This window comes from Mya arenaria, chromosome 1 (genome assembly GCF_026914265.1).
Source record: "Mya arenaria isolate MELC-2E11 chromosome 1, ASM2691426v1".
Classification (NCBI taxonomy): Eukaryota; Metazoa; Mollusca; class Bivalvia; order Myida; family Myidae; genus Mya; species Mya arenaria.
In genome coordinates, this window is record NC_069122.1 from 19,966,582 (window position 1) to 19,983,009 (window position 16,428).

Below are 16,428 nucleotides of genomic sequence, written 5' to 3' on the forward strand. Positions count from 1 at the left end.
TAGAAAACTAAAATACATAATATATACAAAATTAATATCAAACTTTATACTTTAAAGGAAAAATTAAAACCATACCCATCCAGAAATCAGGCTTCGCTTGTCCTGCTTATAAAAACATAAGGTCGCAAAATGTGGACCCACATTTACAGTATCATGACAAAAGACATAAAAGATGTTTGCGTCATTTACTTGAATTCACATTATTGATACTCAATTAGAAAATCATTTATTTTTACTGAAACACATTATGTCGTGTGTGATACACCCACCAGTAGGATGGAAACTTGGCGAAAGAGATTAAATTTGAATATCTGGATGCATAAAATTTAGCAAGATAAGCTTATCTCCTACTCCTTGTGATTAATTAATAGATTGATGATATAGATAGGCCCATCTTTCTAAGATAGATTAGTTTGATAAGAATTGATGGTTGCATAATAAAATCTGAATCAGTTAAGTTGAGGCACTGAATCAAGCACAGACATTTGCCTGTCTGATTAACATGATTGTGATGAAATATGGACAGAATTTGAAATGATTTTGATCATGTATTTGAAATTTATAATCTAAATTTGTTGGTAATTTTGATAAGAGGCTTATAATGGCTGGATGTCTTCTTTCTGGAAAATCTCAGATGTAATGGCTGTTGAATGTTTTAGTTTGTGAGGTCCTTAATTTGGAACTCCTTAATTTTCGCTATCTAATTGTTTTGACCACAGGTACTTGACACACACTTTTTTTAATGTTCTAAAACGGCTATATACTATAATAAGATATAAAGATCTAAAAATACATATATAGGCCGATTTTGTAAAATATTTGATTATGTGACTAGCGCCTGTGGTTTTGACCAATTTCATTAAATTTAGTGTTTGTGAAGATTTGATAATAAGAATCACATCTGTATAAACTAAAGGTTTTCATGTCCTCTGTGTAGCACAGCAGTTCTATCGGTATCATGTTGTCTGACAACGGCATCATCATCTGTATGATGTCGTTGTATGCACCATCACACTTAATTTGTTTCCACTCTTTAACTTATTTAGCATTTTGTTATCCAATCTTTACCAAACTTGGTTAGGATGTATTTAAATTATCTTTAAAGTGGGTTTGATCAACTGCCAGATTGCTCTCATTAAACTGCACAGTTTTGGCACTTGATTTGTCAGAATTTGATCAAATTCACAATTGAAAAGATGGGGCTCGCAGTAGACAACATATTTCATTCATGGAATTCTAGTTCTAAAACTTCAGTTACTGATTTAGCACTTGTAGCATGATTAAAAGGCAAATATTAGTGCAAATAAACTCCTCGTGTAATTAGGGATATCAACAGTATAAAAGATAATCAAATTAAAAAAAGGAGCACTTTAATTTTTTTAATGTCAAATTCCAATTTGTGGATAATCTTTATTGAATTTTGAATCTATTCAATGATCATAAAGAAGATTTAATATTCAGAAATACTGTTTAAAGTACATCATACAGGTACTGTAAAAATAGTAAACTGTCTGGTTTTTGAAAGAGTTTTTTTTTTGGCCAATTTCGTTTCTATGACAGTGTCGTTTATTAAGTTTGCAATAAAAAAAACGTTGTTTTGAAATATTATGGCCATTTTACTGAAAAAGATGAGGGAGACATAAAAAATCATAGAGAACAACCCTCTTTTTTCTGGCGTGAAACACGCTAAATATTTTGTAGGCATTATGAAGGTATTAAATGAATGGACCACCCAAGATTTTTTTTTCGTTGAGACAAAGTTAGATTGTTTAAAATTACAAAATAATTCTAGCTTTCATTTGCACTCCCATATATAGACCGTTTGACAACATTTTTTATTTTTTGGCTTGGAATGAGCCAATTTTTACGTAAATATCTGGAAACCAGTGATTCAAGATTGCTGATAAACGATCAGATTGCAGTTTTTCATATTTACGTCGAAAATTAATATTTTATGGCTAAAAGCATTACTAACGTTTTAGGAAAAATGAGTTTTTCGGCTGTTTTCCAAACAATTTAGATATGTTCTTAATAATTGTTTGTTATATTATATGACTGAATTGAAGGCATTGATACCAACATCAGCTGATTCTGACACAAAAACTAAAAAAATGTCAAAACTGTCAATCTGTGAGAGTGCAGCTTTAATGAAGCCGTTACAGATCGCTCTACTTCTGACAGTTTTAATGACGCTGATATTAATAGAATCAGAAAAAAAATTTTTTTTTGCTTAATTATCCAGAAATAATGAAAACTAATTGATAGTTTTACCCTTGTGTAAAGGCAAATAACGTCTAGTTTCTACACATGCAAACCATTTCACTTTATTTATAACCATTTCTGTCAATCATTAGAAATGTGAGAACATTTTATAGCCATGCGTTCCAACATTTTACTTCATTATTAAATGTTTTTGGAAATTTTATGTACATATTTCAGATATAATCTTGATGCTTGAGATATAAGTTTCAATAAAATGAACAGTTTATGAATTCAGATGCAGGCAGAATTGACATAGCGCAAAGATTAGGGTTGTTCTTAATATTTGAAACTTGAAAGCCAATTTTAGCTGGCTCTTTTTAGTTTAAACTTTATTTTTTTGCAACGATTGTTAAAAAGTTAAGTTAACTTATGCTTCGTCACTCTCATTGGCATGATGTTGCACAAAAGTGTGGTCTGGTATTGTGGGGGAAACCGGAGAACCAGGGAAAACACACTTGTCTGGCTTGGTGACCACTTACAAACTCACAGGCTTGGAATCAAACCTGGGTCGCCTTGGTGAGAAGTGAGTGCGCTAAGCAGACAGCAGTTGCAGTTTTTATGCCTACAAAATAGAGGCATATAGTAGTTTCACTGTCCTACTGTCTGTCCATCTTGATGTGACTGTCTGTCCGTAATTGTCGTGTCTCAGCTGTAAATAACTCAATTTTATTTAAATTTTGCTCAAACTCTTCATAAATGTGCATCAGTATGGGAATTTGACGTGTAATGAGCTGGACACCTGAGGCCAAGATTTTGAACAGCCTCAAGTCTATTAGTCTAGGCCAAGATTCAGAAAAGCACTTTAATTAAATTACAAAGAATCATCTTTATTCCATTCATTTTACAATAATAAATGTGAATAATTGTACAAATTTAAATACTTATAAAATTCATCAAAACTCAACTAGAAAGAAAATATCAATGAAAATTTGCAGTTTTGCAACTTGAGCCTGCACTCAGACTTGAGACTGTTCGTAATCATTGCTCCAGCTTTCTCCTCGAAAGATCAAGGTCACATTTAAAGGTCAATTAGATATCACTCTGACAAGGCCAAATCAGGGGAGTTAGTCACTTTCCAGTGACAGCTCTTGTTTTAAGAAGAATGTCAATGTGTATATACATCTGAAGCTGAGATGTCTTTGCGTCAGCTTTGGTGTTGTCAGGCAGACTCTGTGCAGTGTAATGTCAATGACAATATAACACATAACCACATGGAATCCATTAACATATTTGTATTTATTCTTTCAGGACCCTCTGTACACGTGTTTCCTGAAGTATGACGATGGAAACAACCAGGCCCAGGACCCGGCGGGAATCGACACAGCCAAACTACACTGTTGTCAGAAGGCCAAATCGGAAAGATGTGGATCACTCTGCGTTAAGGTTTGTGCTAGATCCTAAGAAATTAGGATTTGAATAATCTCCACCTCATGTCAGAAAGCCACGTATGGTAGATGCGATTCCCTCTGTGTTAAGGTTTGTGCTAGATTCTAAAAAATTAGGATGTGAATAATCTCCACCTTATGTAAAAAAGCAGCGTATAGTAGATGTGATTCTGTCTGTGTTAAGGTATATGTGCTAGAGTCTAAGAAATTTGGATTGATTAAATAATTTGCACCCTATGTCAGAAATCAATGTTTGATAAATGTGATTCTTTCTATGGCGGATTGTTTAGAAATTTGTAAAAGTTAACAATGTTGTTAATGTTATCTTTGTTAACATTCAGATCGTTACTGCTCTGGATACACTTGTGATCTGCTGTATTTGTAACAAGATTTGAGATAAACTTTACAGCCGTACTTGCTTATGTTTAACAAAGTCAGCATGATCAAGAATGTTTAAAAGTAAACAACAATGTTGTTAATCACATTGTTTACTTTAACAAAGTTCTGAAAAATCGGCTCTTTGTTTGTTAAGGAAGGGTGCATGCTCAGTGTTCCTGAGTTTAAGCTTTACCATCGGCACTTTCATTCTCTTATGTATTCCCGCCACCCCCCTAGTGTTTGCCATGTTCAATTGAAAGCCATTAAGATATTAATATGAAATTGATAACACATAAATATTTCGGATTCAAGCAAAGGAAACTTTTATATGGCTATGATATGGTACACATACATGTTGTATTTACAGACTCATGGCTGGAAGTGGGGCACCATTCGCAAGTTTGAGCAGCACTGCGTCTACCAGACCTCTCCTGTCATGGAGACTAACATGCTCAGCTGCCTCAAAGATGGTAGGTACTTGGTAGTCAGTAGTCAGTATTTGGTAGTCCTGGGTAGTCTACACTGTAGTTGGGAAGTGCTAACTGCCCTAGATTAAGCACCACTGTGTCCACCAGATCTTTTTAATTATGGAGAAAAGCATGTTTAACTGCCTCAAAGATGATTGTTACTTGCTAGTCAGTACTCAGTAGTCAGTACTCAGTAGTATATCATAATCAATATAGGGTAGTCAATACTGGAAAGTCAGTACTCCTGATTTAATACAGAATAGTCAGTACTCGGTAGTCAGTACTCAGTAGTATATTCAATACATGGTAGTCAATACTGGAAAGTCAGTACTCCTGATTTAATACAGAATAGTCAGTACTCGGTAGTCAGTACTCAGTAGTATATTCAATACATGGTAGTCAATACTGGAAAGTCAGTACTCCTGATTCAAAACAGAATAGTCAGTTCTTGGTAGTCAGTACTCAGTAGTATATTCAATACAGGGTAGTCAATACTGGAAAGTAAGAACCATGGATTCAATTAAGAGTAGTCAGTACTCAGGATTTAATACAGGATAGTCATTATTGGGTAGTCATTACTCCAAATTTAATACAGGGTAGTCAATATAGCGTAGTCAATGCTCTATATTCAAGACTCGTAGTAAGTTTGCAAGTTATTACTGTCCAAGTATGAGATGTATTGACACTTGACCCATCATGGAACCAAAGGTGTTAAGCCTACTTAATGAGGGTTCATCATACACTTTTATAAGCTTGTCCGTGTTTCAACCAAAGAGGTATTGTCATAGCGGATGTCATTGTCCTTGTGAAAAAGACTTAAACCCTTGGCCATATATCAGAAACTGTTCAAGATATTTCCATGAAACTTTTAACACATGTTTGCCAGTGGCATGAGTATGGTTGTGCAGAGCAAAACTCATAGCTTGTTATGCCCATTGATTGGCTGCAAAAAACCCATATTATTTGATGCTCGTGCACAGCTTCAAAACTGGCCTACAGGACTCTACATTTGCCATTAGGTCACAGGGTATCAAAATTAACTAAAACAGTCAAAACCTGTTGGCTTGATATCCCAGGGACCAGCAAAATAACTTCAAGCCTCGCAAATATCAAGCCAAGCGGGGATGCTAACGTAGAGTAGAAAAAGTCAGTTCTTAAACATCAAGTTCGAGCCAACGAGGAAATCGTGCCAAGCAATATTGAGCCAACACGTTTTGACTGTAATTATCTTCATGTAATAATCATTTTGCATTAAAATGCTTAATTGCTAATTACATGAATTTACAATAATCATTATAATCTCAATTCATTATATTCTTTTCCCAGTTGAAGAGCCATGTCAGTTAGGCTGTAGCGGTTTGAACTTCTGTACAAACCTTAACAATCGACCGACAGAGCACTTCCGCTCGTGTAATAGTGATGCAGATGAAGCTGCGAGAAAGGACATACAGATGTGGCAGGAGGGCCAGATATCACTACCAAACTTTGATGTCCCTGTTAAAGGTATGCTTGGTAGTTTGCGAATCAAATTAGGCACACGCTGTTTGAAATTTAATGATGTTTTATTGTAATAGTGATTGGTGAACCAGTTTAGAAAAAATATCATATTTTTCTTGAATGTATAGTTATTGTTTCATTGCTAAAATTTGAGACCAGCCTAAACTCATTTGAAAAAAAAGAGGGCAGGTGGCAAATTTTAGTTTTCATATGAAGTTAACCATGCTGAATGTTAGCATATTGGTGCTCTTTCTCCAATTATCGGCCATAATTTCCATTTGATGTGGAGACAATTTTTTTTTCCATTTGGGTGGGCAAATTATTTTTTTGTATGGCTGGAATTTTTTTTACCAGGATTTTATGATATTTTTGTATTAGAATTTAAAAGAAATCATTTGTATTTCAGATATCCGTACTTGTGAACCAGAAATGTGGAAAGCCATAGCGTGTACATATCAGATCAAGCCATGCTTCCGAAAACCTGTGGCCCTCGAAATATGCAGGTAATAAATAAAAAAAAAGAGAAGTTTTTAATAAATAATCGTATTGACATTGTTTCTATTGTTTCTAAAAAATATTGTATTGACCTGCCACAAATGCAAAGGCATCTTTATGAGAGATTATAATTTATATGTATAGAGAAAATTACACGAGTGGTCATTCAAAATGGAATTTATTCAACAGTCTTCTTAAAAAGGAAGCTTTGCATACTTTAGTAATAAATACCATTATGAATTACAGTGCTAAATACATAAAACATGCTTATTTTAAGAGCTATTTATTTATGAAATCAGCATCAAAAGTTATTACGGTATTTATAAATAAAAAATATAGAATTATGTTATTTTTTGACGGCAATCTATTGTATGGTATAAAAAATGATATTAACATTACAACCATCAGTCAGTTTTCCTGAGTAAAAAAAATAAAGAATGTTATGTATAAATGTAATATAAATATTGCAATGAAAATTACAGTGACAAGGCCAATTACTTTTCAAAAGTCTTACGATTTTTTACACTGATTTTCAAAGAAAATTAGTTGAGGTGTTGCAATAGCCTTGGTGTCGTTGTCATCTGCGTAGGGTCTATTGGCGTCGTTGCGCAAAAACTTTGATCTTGGCTAAATGATTGTTCAGGATATTGATATAAAACTTTGTACACATTCTGCCAGAGAAGATGCACACATGGTTTTTAAAGTCCATGATAAACTCTTGCTTTGATAATTGTCAAATAACGCCCCTTTTTTCAAATGAAAAAAAGCAAACAGAGGAGTGTAAGCATTCGATTCGTGGGGCTCTTGTTGTGTTATCAGGGAATATAAGGAAGAATACAATGATACCTGGAAATAATAGATGTGAAGGCTTATTGATTAAAATTACTTGATGCTATTCTGCTAATGAGAAATAGGATATTTCTTAAGAGCATTACCCGAGGAAAAGTACATTCTCTTGAACAATTCGTACATAGAGTGCACTTGTGGTTATTTATAGTCGTAGTGGTATAAGTTTTAAAGGCGAACAATAGAGGTTAATGCCAATATCATTATTTTTTAATGCATTCTTATGTTTTACTAATTTGAATCTTATGATCCAAACAAAGAAAAGCGTATGATTTCTTTACTGATAAAAAAAATATATAGCGATATTTTGGCGCTTTTTTTTAACTTTGAAGTGTTTTGCCATGTAGCTATTAATTAAATATAACATTTATAATTTGCGGCATTGAAAGTGTTCAAAATTAGCACAAGCCTGCACACACTGTTTAACTCTTCGCCATGAGCTATAACATATGGTACTAATACAATATTGACTGAATAGTCACTATTGAAATCTAGTTCAAGAATAAACTGACATTTAAACTTAAGAATGCTACCCCGGTACTTTGTTTTAGCTGAATTGAAGATAGCTATATGACACACTCTCAACTCTGTTTTCTAGATAGAAAATAGTTCTGTTGATGGTTTATACTTATTTAATTTAGCTCAATTTTGAAGACAGTTGAAAGTGGGTATGAATCAAGCTCAAATCCTGGGCTGGAATCAGTTCTGTGTCGTTTTTGACTAAATAAACAATTTCCCTGGCGGTGATCAAACCCACAACCTCTTGGGTGAGAGGTGGACCCCTTGACCATTAGGCAACCTTTACCTTTACCATTAGACCACCAGTTCTAGAGTTCTCTTTTAAAGGCTAGGAGAACATATCCCTGGTCTGGCTCGAATGAGGACCTCTTAGGGTTGGCTAGTTTATACCACTAAACTTGTCACACAGTGGTGCTACTAAAACACATAGCCGTATGGGTGGGAGTGGTCCAGTAGTATAGGTGTCTGCCCTACACCCAAGAGGTTGGGGTTGGATCCTCACCATACACTAAAGGACACACTGGGTTCTAGTTTCTATTGAGAAAAGAACTTGAGAACGATTCATATCATCTTTCATCTGCCTTCACAATCAAGCTAAAACAATTAGTATAAACTAACCCATAACCTTCGTTGAGAGGCTGAGATCGAGTCCATTCTCACTCCTTTTCTTATCTTTTCAGGGAGGATTGTGTGTATATTATCAACAAGTGTGTGGACACTTCAAGGTTGGAGGATGGTCAATTAGTGCTTGACCGCTGTAAAAGACTAGCATTAGCCAGTAGCGGAGAATGTATTTCTGTTGGCAAGTATACAGGTAGGCATGGGATATATATGTCTTTACTTTTTGATGTCCAGTTAAACTGTGTCAATAGTCAGTTGCTGACCACTGTCCAGTTAAAACAAGTCAATAGTCAGTTGTTGACCACTGTCCAGTTAACCCCTATCAATAGTAAGTTGTTGACCAGCACTGTCCAGTTAAAACCAGTCAATAGTCATTTGTTATCATTTTAATAACCTTCTCTATTTTAATTGAAATTATGCATGAAAAGCAGGATAAAACACTGAAATTGTCAAATGTGAGGAAAAGGTTGCAATTAAACTTAAGATGCTTCTGAAGTATGGTCCCCGTAACTCAAGAACTTAAGGCTATCCATGTTATTATATAACAACCTTTTCAAAGATTTTATTTTCCATTTCATTATTTCCAGTTGAGGGCTCACATATGCCTCAAACTGGGACAGAGATCGAGGTAAACCACCCATGTCGATCAAACCCGTGTAAGGAAGATGAGGTTTGCGAAATTCGTCGAAAGAATTGCAGACATTCCGCCACCTGTCCACACTACATTTGCAAAAAAGGTACATTGCAGAAAATTTGTTAAAAATTCCATTCATAGAATCTCATCAGACATTTTCCTTTATTCTTTCTTATATTACACTTTACATTTTTACCTAGAAAATATTAAGCATCTAAAATACCGGTTCTGCATGGTTTATTTCTAAGGTATGTATTTCACACTGCGTTTTCGGATTCCTTATGACATTGTAGTTATATACCCATGCCGAAAAAAAGTTGAATGCTTAAATTAGATCAAATTTAATGCTATTTCAGGTAAATTTATTTATTATTTTTTTAAATAGAAAAATTTGAAATTGTATTCCATTCAGGTTGTAAGATGAGCTGAATTTCAAAATATACTAGTCCCCCATGGCAGTAACATTCTGATTCTGGTATTTCAGAACGGAGGAGTTGACAAAACGTGTTCCTTGACGTATTTTTAGTTATTTTCTCATGTTTAAAAATATTTAAACAATTATGTTTCTTTCAGGTTGTAAGAATGATCAGATATCAATGACACTAGTCCACCATGGCAGTAACATTCTGGTCTCTATAGAGTTGATGAGACTTGTTCCTCATTGTATTTCAAAGTTGTTTCCTCATGTTTTAACATATTTAAACATTTCTCTCAGGTTGCAAGATGGGCCAAGTATCAAAGGTCTTAGTGCCCCATGGCAGTAATGTTCTTATTCCCGTATATCGGAACGGAGAAATTGACGAGATGTGCACCGACTTCAAAGTCTGCCATTGTGGAAGTGAGGGAAGCCTCGGACACTGTCAGGACATCACATGTGTGGCCAACACCCACTGCAGGATAGAACATACCATGAAAAGTAAGTTGAGGGGTAAAAAATGGTTGAAGGTGGGGAGTCCGGAGATTAAGGGGTGAGGGAAGCCTCGGGCATTTGGGACACACTTTTATTTCAAGAGGTTTCGGGCACGCCTCTCTCCCAAGATGTTTTGGGGCACACCTCTCTCCCATGATGTTTTGGGGCATGCCTCTCTTCCAAGAGGTTTTGGGTACATCTCTATCCCAAGATGTTTTGGGCATGCCTCTCTACCAAGAGGTTTTGGGTACATTCTTATCCCAAGTGGTTTTTGGGATTGCCTCTCTCAAAAGTTGTTATGGGGCATGCCTCTAAGAGATTTGGGGCTCGCCTCTCTTTCAAGAATTTTTGGGTACATCTCTATCCCAAGTGGTTTTGGGCAGCGCCTCTCTCCCAAGTGGTTTTGGGCAGCGCCTCTCTCCCAAGTGGTTTTGGGGCACGCCTCTCTTCCAAATGGTTTGGGGCATGCCTCTCTCCCAAATGGTTTTGGGGCACGCCTCTCTCCCAAATGGTTTTGGGGCACGCCTCCCTCCCAAGTGGTTTTGGGGCACGCTTCTCTCCCAAATGGTTTGGGGCACGCCTCTCTCTCAAATAGTTTTGGGGCACGCCTCTCTTCCAAAAGGTTTTGGGGCACGCCTCTCTCCCAAGTGGTTTTGGGGCACGCCTCTCTCCCAAATGGTTTGGGGCACGCCTCTCTCTCAAATGGTTTTGGGGCACGCCTCTCTCCCAAATGGTTTGGGGCACGCCTCTCTCTCAAATGGTTTTGGGGCATGCCTCTCTCCCAAATGGTTTTGGGGCACGCCTCTCTCCCAAATGGTTTTGGGGCACGCCTCCCTCCCAAGTGGTTTTGGGGCACGCCTCTCTCCCAAGTGGTTTTGGGGCACGCCTCTCTCCCAAATGGTTTGGGGCACGCCTCTCTCTCAAATGGTTTTGGGGCATGCCTCTCTCCCAAATGGTTTGGGGCACGCCTCTCTCTCAAATGGTTTTGGGGCATGCCTCTCTCCCAAATGGTTTTGGGGCACGCCTCTCTCCCAAATGGTTTTGGGGCACGCCTCCCTCCCAAGTGGTTTTGGGGCACGCCTCTCTCCCAAATGGTTTGGGGCACGCCTCTCTCTCAAATGGTTTTGGGGCACGCCTCTCTCCCAAATGGTTTGGGGCACGCCTCTCTCTCAAATGGTTTTGGGGCACGCCTCTCTCCCAAATGGTTTGGGGCACGCCTCTCTCTCAAATGGTTTTGGGGCACGCCTCTCTCCCAAATGGTTTTGGGGCACGCCTCTCTCCCAAATGGTTTGGGGCACGCCTCTCTCTCAAATGGTTTTGGGGCACGCCTCTCTCTCAAATGGTTTTGGGGCACGCCTCCCTCCCAAGTGGTTTTGGGGCACGCCTCTCTCCCAAATGGTTTGGGGCACGCCTCTCTCTCAAATGGTTTTGGGGCACGCCTCTCTCCCAAATGGTTTGGGGCACGCCTCTCTCTCAAATGGTTTTGGGGCACGCCTCTCTCCCAAATGGTTTGGGGCACGCCTCTCTCTCAAATGGTTTTGGGGCACGCCTCTCTCCCAAATGGTTTGGGGCACGCCTCTCTCTCAAATGGTTTTGGGGCACGCCTCTCTCCCAAATGGTTTTGGGGCACGCCTCTCTCCCAAATGGTTTGGGGCACGCCTCTCTCTCAAATGGTTTTGGGGCACGCCTCTCTCTCAAATGGTTTTGGGGCACGCCTCCCTCCCAAGTGGTTTTGGGGCACGCCTCTCTCCCAAATGGTTTGGGGCACGCCTCTCTCTCAAATGGTTTTGGGGCACGCCTCTCTCCCAAATGGTTTGGGGCACGCCTCTCTCTCAAATGGTTTTGGGGCACGCCTCTCTCCCAAATGGTTTTGGGATTGAGCCTCACCAAATTGGGTTATGTTCTAACAGGGTTGGATGTCCACCTGTCTCCATCTGACAGTAGTATAGGAGCTCAGATCAACAGAACAAAACAATATAGGATGATATTTTTATTAACAACTGAACTTTATTAATATGTTATGATATAAAATGTTGATGGTGCATTGAATAATGTACATATCTCTTTGTATGTTTCAAACTTTGGCCTTTATTTTCAGCGCATGAGCACGGAGCTTACTACACACAGGGCTGTAATGACTGCGTGTGTTTTGCTGGAAAAGACGTCTGCAGCAGACGACAGTGTTCAGCCAGCACATCAGAAAATAAGTTCACAGGTAAGGAAGACTTACTTAAGACAGTAAAAATGTTGAGTGCAAAAATTCAGTACCAGTTATTAATGAAGTAATGCTTTCTCTATATGCCGTCCAAATTAGCTGATTTTTAGGGGATAAAAAGATGAGCTTTTATCATCATTCATTTGCTTAATTTGTTAAATTTTATATTTTATTTGATTTCAAAAAACTTCACTAATGACTTTTTAACCATAGGCAGTCCACTTTTTAAAATTTTAGTTATCAAGTTAAAGAAAAAAATAATTACAACAACAGTATTGGGAATTGGCCTGGACCAAGAATAATTTCGGCCTTGACATTAATTACATACAAACAATTTTGACTAAAATGACTAAATATTAATTTTGAAATTGAAAATCTATGTGTCTACAAACATTTTCAATTCATCTTTATAAAACATTTTCAGCATTCTCTTGCATTCTGACAACCTATATGAAACATATAAATTCACAAATTATAGGATTCCTGCATGTTAACATTCAAATAATATCCAGATTACATCAATAAATTGGAATAAAACACAAATGTGACATCATCTAATACTTGAATACTTGGATATTTAATGTTTGATCTTTTCTTAATACAGGAAGATTATTTTAACTGGAAATTGATTTGTGCACTGCCAATTGATTTGTGACTCAAACTAATAACTGCTTTGCATGCTATGACAATTTCTAAAAATAATTCTAAACAAGGAAACTTTACATACAATTTAGGCTTAAAAGAAGAAATGTTGGTTTCAGGTTTCCCGACCTCCCCTGTTTTTCTTCTCGACCCCAGACCTTAGGAAAAATTTTTTATACCGTAATTCAATTTAATTTTTTTCTCTTAAAGGTTAGGAATGAAATGTTTTTGGCTTATAAAAATACCATTCATGCTAACATGGATATTAACGGTGTTCCTACGCATAAACTTTTTAGTTTTTTGGTATCAGAAAAATCTTTTAAAAAATATTGCCTAGTAAGAAGAATAAAAATAAATGTTACCTACCTACCCTATTTCTTTCCGCATGAAACCTGAAACAAACATATTATTTATTTACATCTTATCTGAGCTTTGACTAGGAAATTACTAGGCATTTAGAAAATTAAGCCCTAAGTGGTTTCAAAGTCAGCCTGGTTCGTGCTACTGCCTTTTGACATGAACTTAGATAATTAACTTTGACTTAAGAACAGTCAGGCGTACCAAAAACACATGTTTTTTTCTTTATTTCGTGGCCTACCCTAATTTTTTGGACAGGACCCTTAAATTTCTTGCAAGTGAAAGATGCATATTAATGTATCCGGTCGAAATGGTGATTTTGTTTCAATCTGATATTAGGGCACAAGTTCACTAAACATTTCAAAAATCCTGACCTACAGAATGTCAGGTACTTTCCCTTCTTTGGAGTGAATGAAATCAGAATATTTTTTTATGCCCCCGAAGGTGGGCATATTAAAATCGCACCGTCCGTCCGTCCGACTCAATAACTCAGAATATTATGGACAGATTTTAAAATAACTTGCCACATGCGTTCGGATACCAAGACGATGTGTGGCATGCAAGAACCGTGTCCCTACCTCTAAGGTCATAGAGTATAGGTTGTCGTGTCCGGGCTGTAACTTTCCCTTGTATGGACAGATTTTAAAATAACTTGCCACATGTGTTCAGCATACCAAGACAACGTGTCGCGTGCAAGAACCCTGTCCCTACCTCTAAGGTCAAGGTCACACTTGGGTGTTTATTCACAATGGAATGCTGCATATAAGGACATAGAGTATAGGTTGTCGTGTCCGGGCTGTAACTTTCCCTTGTATGGACAGATTTTAAAATAACTTGCCACATGTGTTCGGCATACCAAGACAAAGTGTCGCGTGCAAGACCCGTGTCCCTACCTCTTAGGTCAAGGTCACACTTAGGTATTTATTCACAATGGAATGTTGCATATAATGACATAGAGTATAGATTGTCGTGTCCGGGCTGTAACTTTCCCTTGTATGGACAGATTTTAAAATAACTTGCCACATTTGTTTGAATTACCAAGACGACGTGTCGCATGCAAGAACCGTGTCCCTACCTCTAAGGTCAAGGTCACACTTGGGTGTTTATTCACAATGGAATGCTGCATATAAGGACATAGAGTATAGGTTGTCGTGTCCGGGCTGTAACTTTCCCTTGTATGGACAGATTTTAAAATAACTTGCCACATGTGTTCGGCATACCAAGACGACGTGTCGCGTGCAAGATCCGTGTCCCTATTTCTTAGGTCAAGGTCACACTTTCTGTTTATTCACAATGGAATGCTGCATATAACGACATAGAGTATAGGTTGTCGTGTCCGGGCTGTAACTTTCCCTTGTATGGACAGATTATAAAATAACTTGGCACATGTGTTTGAATTACCAAGACGATGTGTCGGGTGCAAGACCCGTGTCCCTACCTCTAAGGTCAAGGTCACACTTAGGTGTTTATTCACAATGGAATGCTGCATATAAGGACATAGAGTATAGATTGTCGTGTCTGGGCTGTAACTTTCCCTTGTATGGACAGAATTTAAAATAACTTGCCACATGTGTTCGACATACCAAGACAACGTGTAGCGTGCAAGAACCGTGTCCCTACCTCTAAGGTCAAGGTCACACCTAGGTGTTTATTCACAATGGAGTGCTGCATATAAGGATACAGAGTATTTGTTGTTATGTCCGGGCTGTAACTTTTTTTTGTATGGACAGATTTTAAAATTACTTGCCACATGTGTTGGACATACCAAGACGACGTGTCACGTGCAAGACCCATGTCCCTACCTCTAAGGTGAAAGATACACTTTGTGTTTATTCACAATGGAATGCTGAATATAAGGACATAAGAATGTAGGTTGTCAAGTATGGGTGGTATTTTTTTATGTTTAGAGGCAATTTAAAATAACTTGCCACATGTATTTGTTTGATCTTTAACTTTTCATGTACTGACCTTGTTCATAGGTCAATGTCACATTCAGGGGCATTCGTCACATACTGTGACAGCTCTTGTTTTATTTGTTTTTATTTGATAATTGTATATTTGTCACACTCCACCTATATCTTTAGATTTTCAATAAGTTATATGCAAAGCTGTAAGTAATCCTTTCATATGCTAAAACTTCCCGCTCTCATATAGTGAACAAGATACTTGAACTTTGAAATTTCTTATTGCTGTAACTGAAATAACCAAGCAATTACATCAAACAGTAAACATCAACAAGAGAATTCATCATTATGTATCTGTTTTACTTTTTCTTCCACCAGGCATCCAGAACTGCAACTGTGTTCATGAGTTCCGACCAGTGTGTGCAGCGAATGGACGAACCTATCCGAGCGCATGTATAGCTGTTTGTGCGGGACAGACTGTGTTCATCGATGGGGCATGTAGCCAGCACTCCCCATGCACCCCGAATCCCTGTCAACAGGGCTACAAGTAAGTATTTTCACAGACTTGTTCTGTATGACCTATTTTGAAAGTGCTGAGCTTTGATATTTTCATTATAGAAAAGGTTTGAAAAGCTATAAGGAATAGGTCATTGTCACATATTTATGTGTCTTATTTTATGAGAAGAAAAAAAAAAACTCTTGGAATTTTCATAGTATCTTAGGCATCATCTGAAACCTATCATGTAAACTGTTGCAAAATAGTCATGGAATTTGGTAAACAATGAAACAATAAACAATCTTGTCTTACCACATTGTAAGAACTTGACATGTAGAAATTACACTTTTTTGTATTCTTGCATTTAGATGCTATATGCCCATGTGTGGCCCTATGTCTAAATTGTTTGTTGAGGGATACACCTTCTCCTTGGTCAATATTGATGACAGTTGTTGCCTGCTAATTTAGCTCTTGTTCCATATTAAGTTCATCTGTTTTCAGGTGTGTCGCAAATCGTCAGGTGTGTTTTGGTCACAAGAACAGCCCCTGTCCCCAGTACCAATGTGGTGAGTTGACATTTCTTCTATACATAGACAAAATATAAATACCAGGAGTAAAAATTGTTGCATGAAAAAGAATTTCATTTCTTTCGTATGTTCACAAAGACTTGCAAAGTCAAATAAACTTTTTGTAGAGTGAACTGCAAAACAATATGTGTCCAAATATTTACATGGAGTTTGTGGAGTGTTTCAGCAGAGCTTTACAGTGTTAATGTTTGCTTCAATTTTCAGTCAACTAAT

At 37.4% G+C, this 16,428-nt stretch overlaps 1 protein-coding gene across 1 annotated transcript in view; it reads left to right on the forward strand.

Moving 5' to 3' along the window:
* Nucleotides 1-16,428, forward strand: part of LOC128230886 (reversion-inducing cysteine-rich protein with Kazal motifs-like) — a 78,547-nt gene that overhangs the window by 53,317 nt on the left and 8,802 nt on the right. The window contains exons 9-18 of the mRNA XM_052943316.1: nucleotides 3,511-3,645; nucleotides 4,393-4,495; nucleotides 5,819-5,995; nucleotides 6,396-6,492; nucleotides 8,530-8,663; nucleotides 9,058-9,207; nucleotides 9,820-10,020; nucleotides 12,113-12,229; nucleotides 15,511-15,679; nucleotides 16,130-16,194. Of these exons, the coding sequence (XP_052799276.1) occupies nucleotides 3,511-3,645; nucleotides 4,393-4,495; nucleotides 5,819-5,995; nucleotides 6,396-6,492; nucleotides 8,530-8,663; nucleotides 9,058-9,207; nucleotides 9,820-10,020; nucleotides 12,113-12,229; nucleotides 15,511-15,679; nucleotides 16,130-16,194 (1,348 nt within the window). The remainder of the gene's footprint in view (nucleotides 1-3,510; nucleotides 3,646-4,392; nucleotides 4,496-5,818; nucleotides 5,996-6,395; nucleotides 6,493-8,529; nucleotides 8,664-9,057; nucleotides 9,208-9,819; nucleotides 10,021-12,112; nucleotides 12,230-15,510; nucleotides 15,680-16,129; nucleotides 16,195-16,428) is intronic.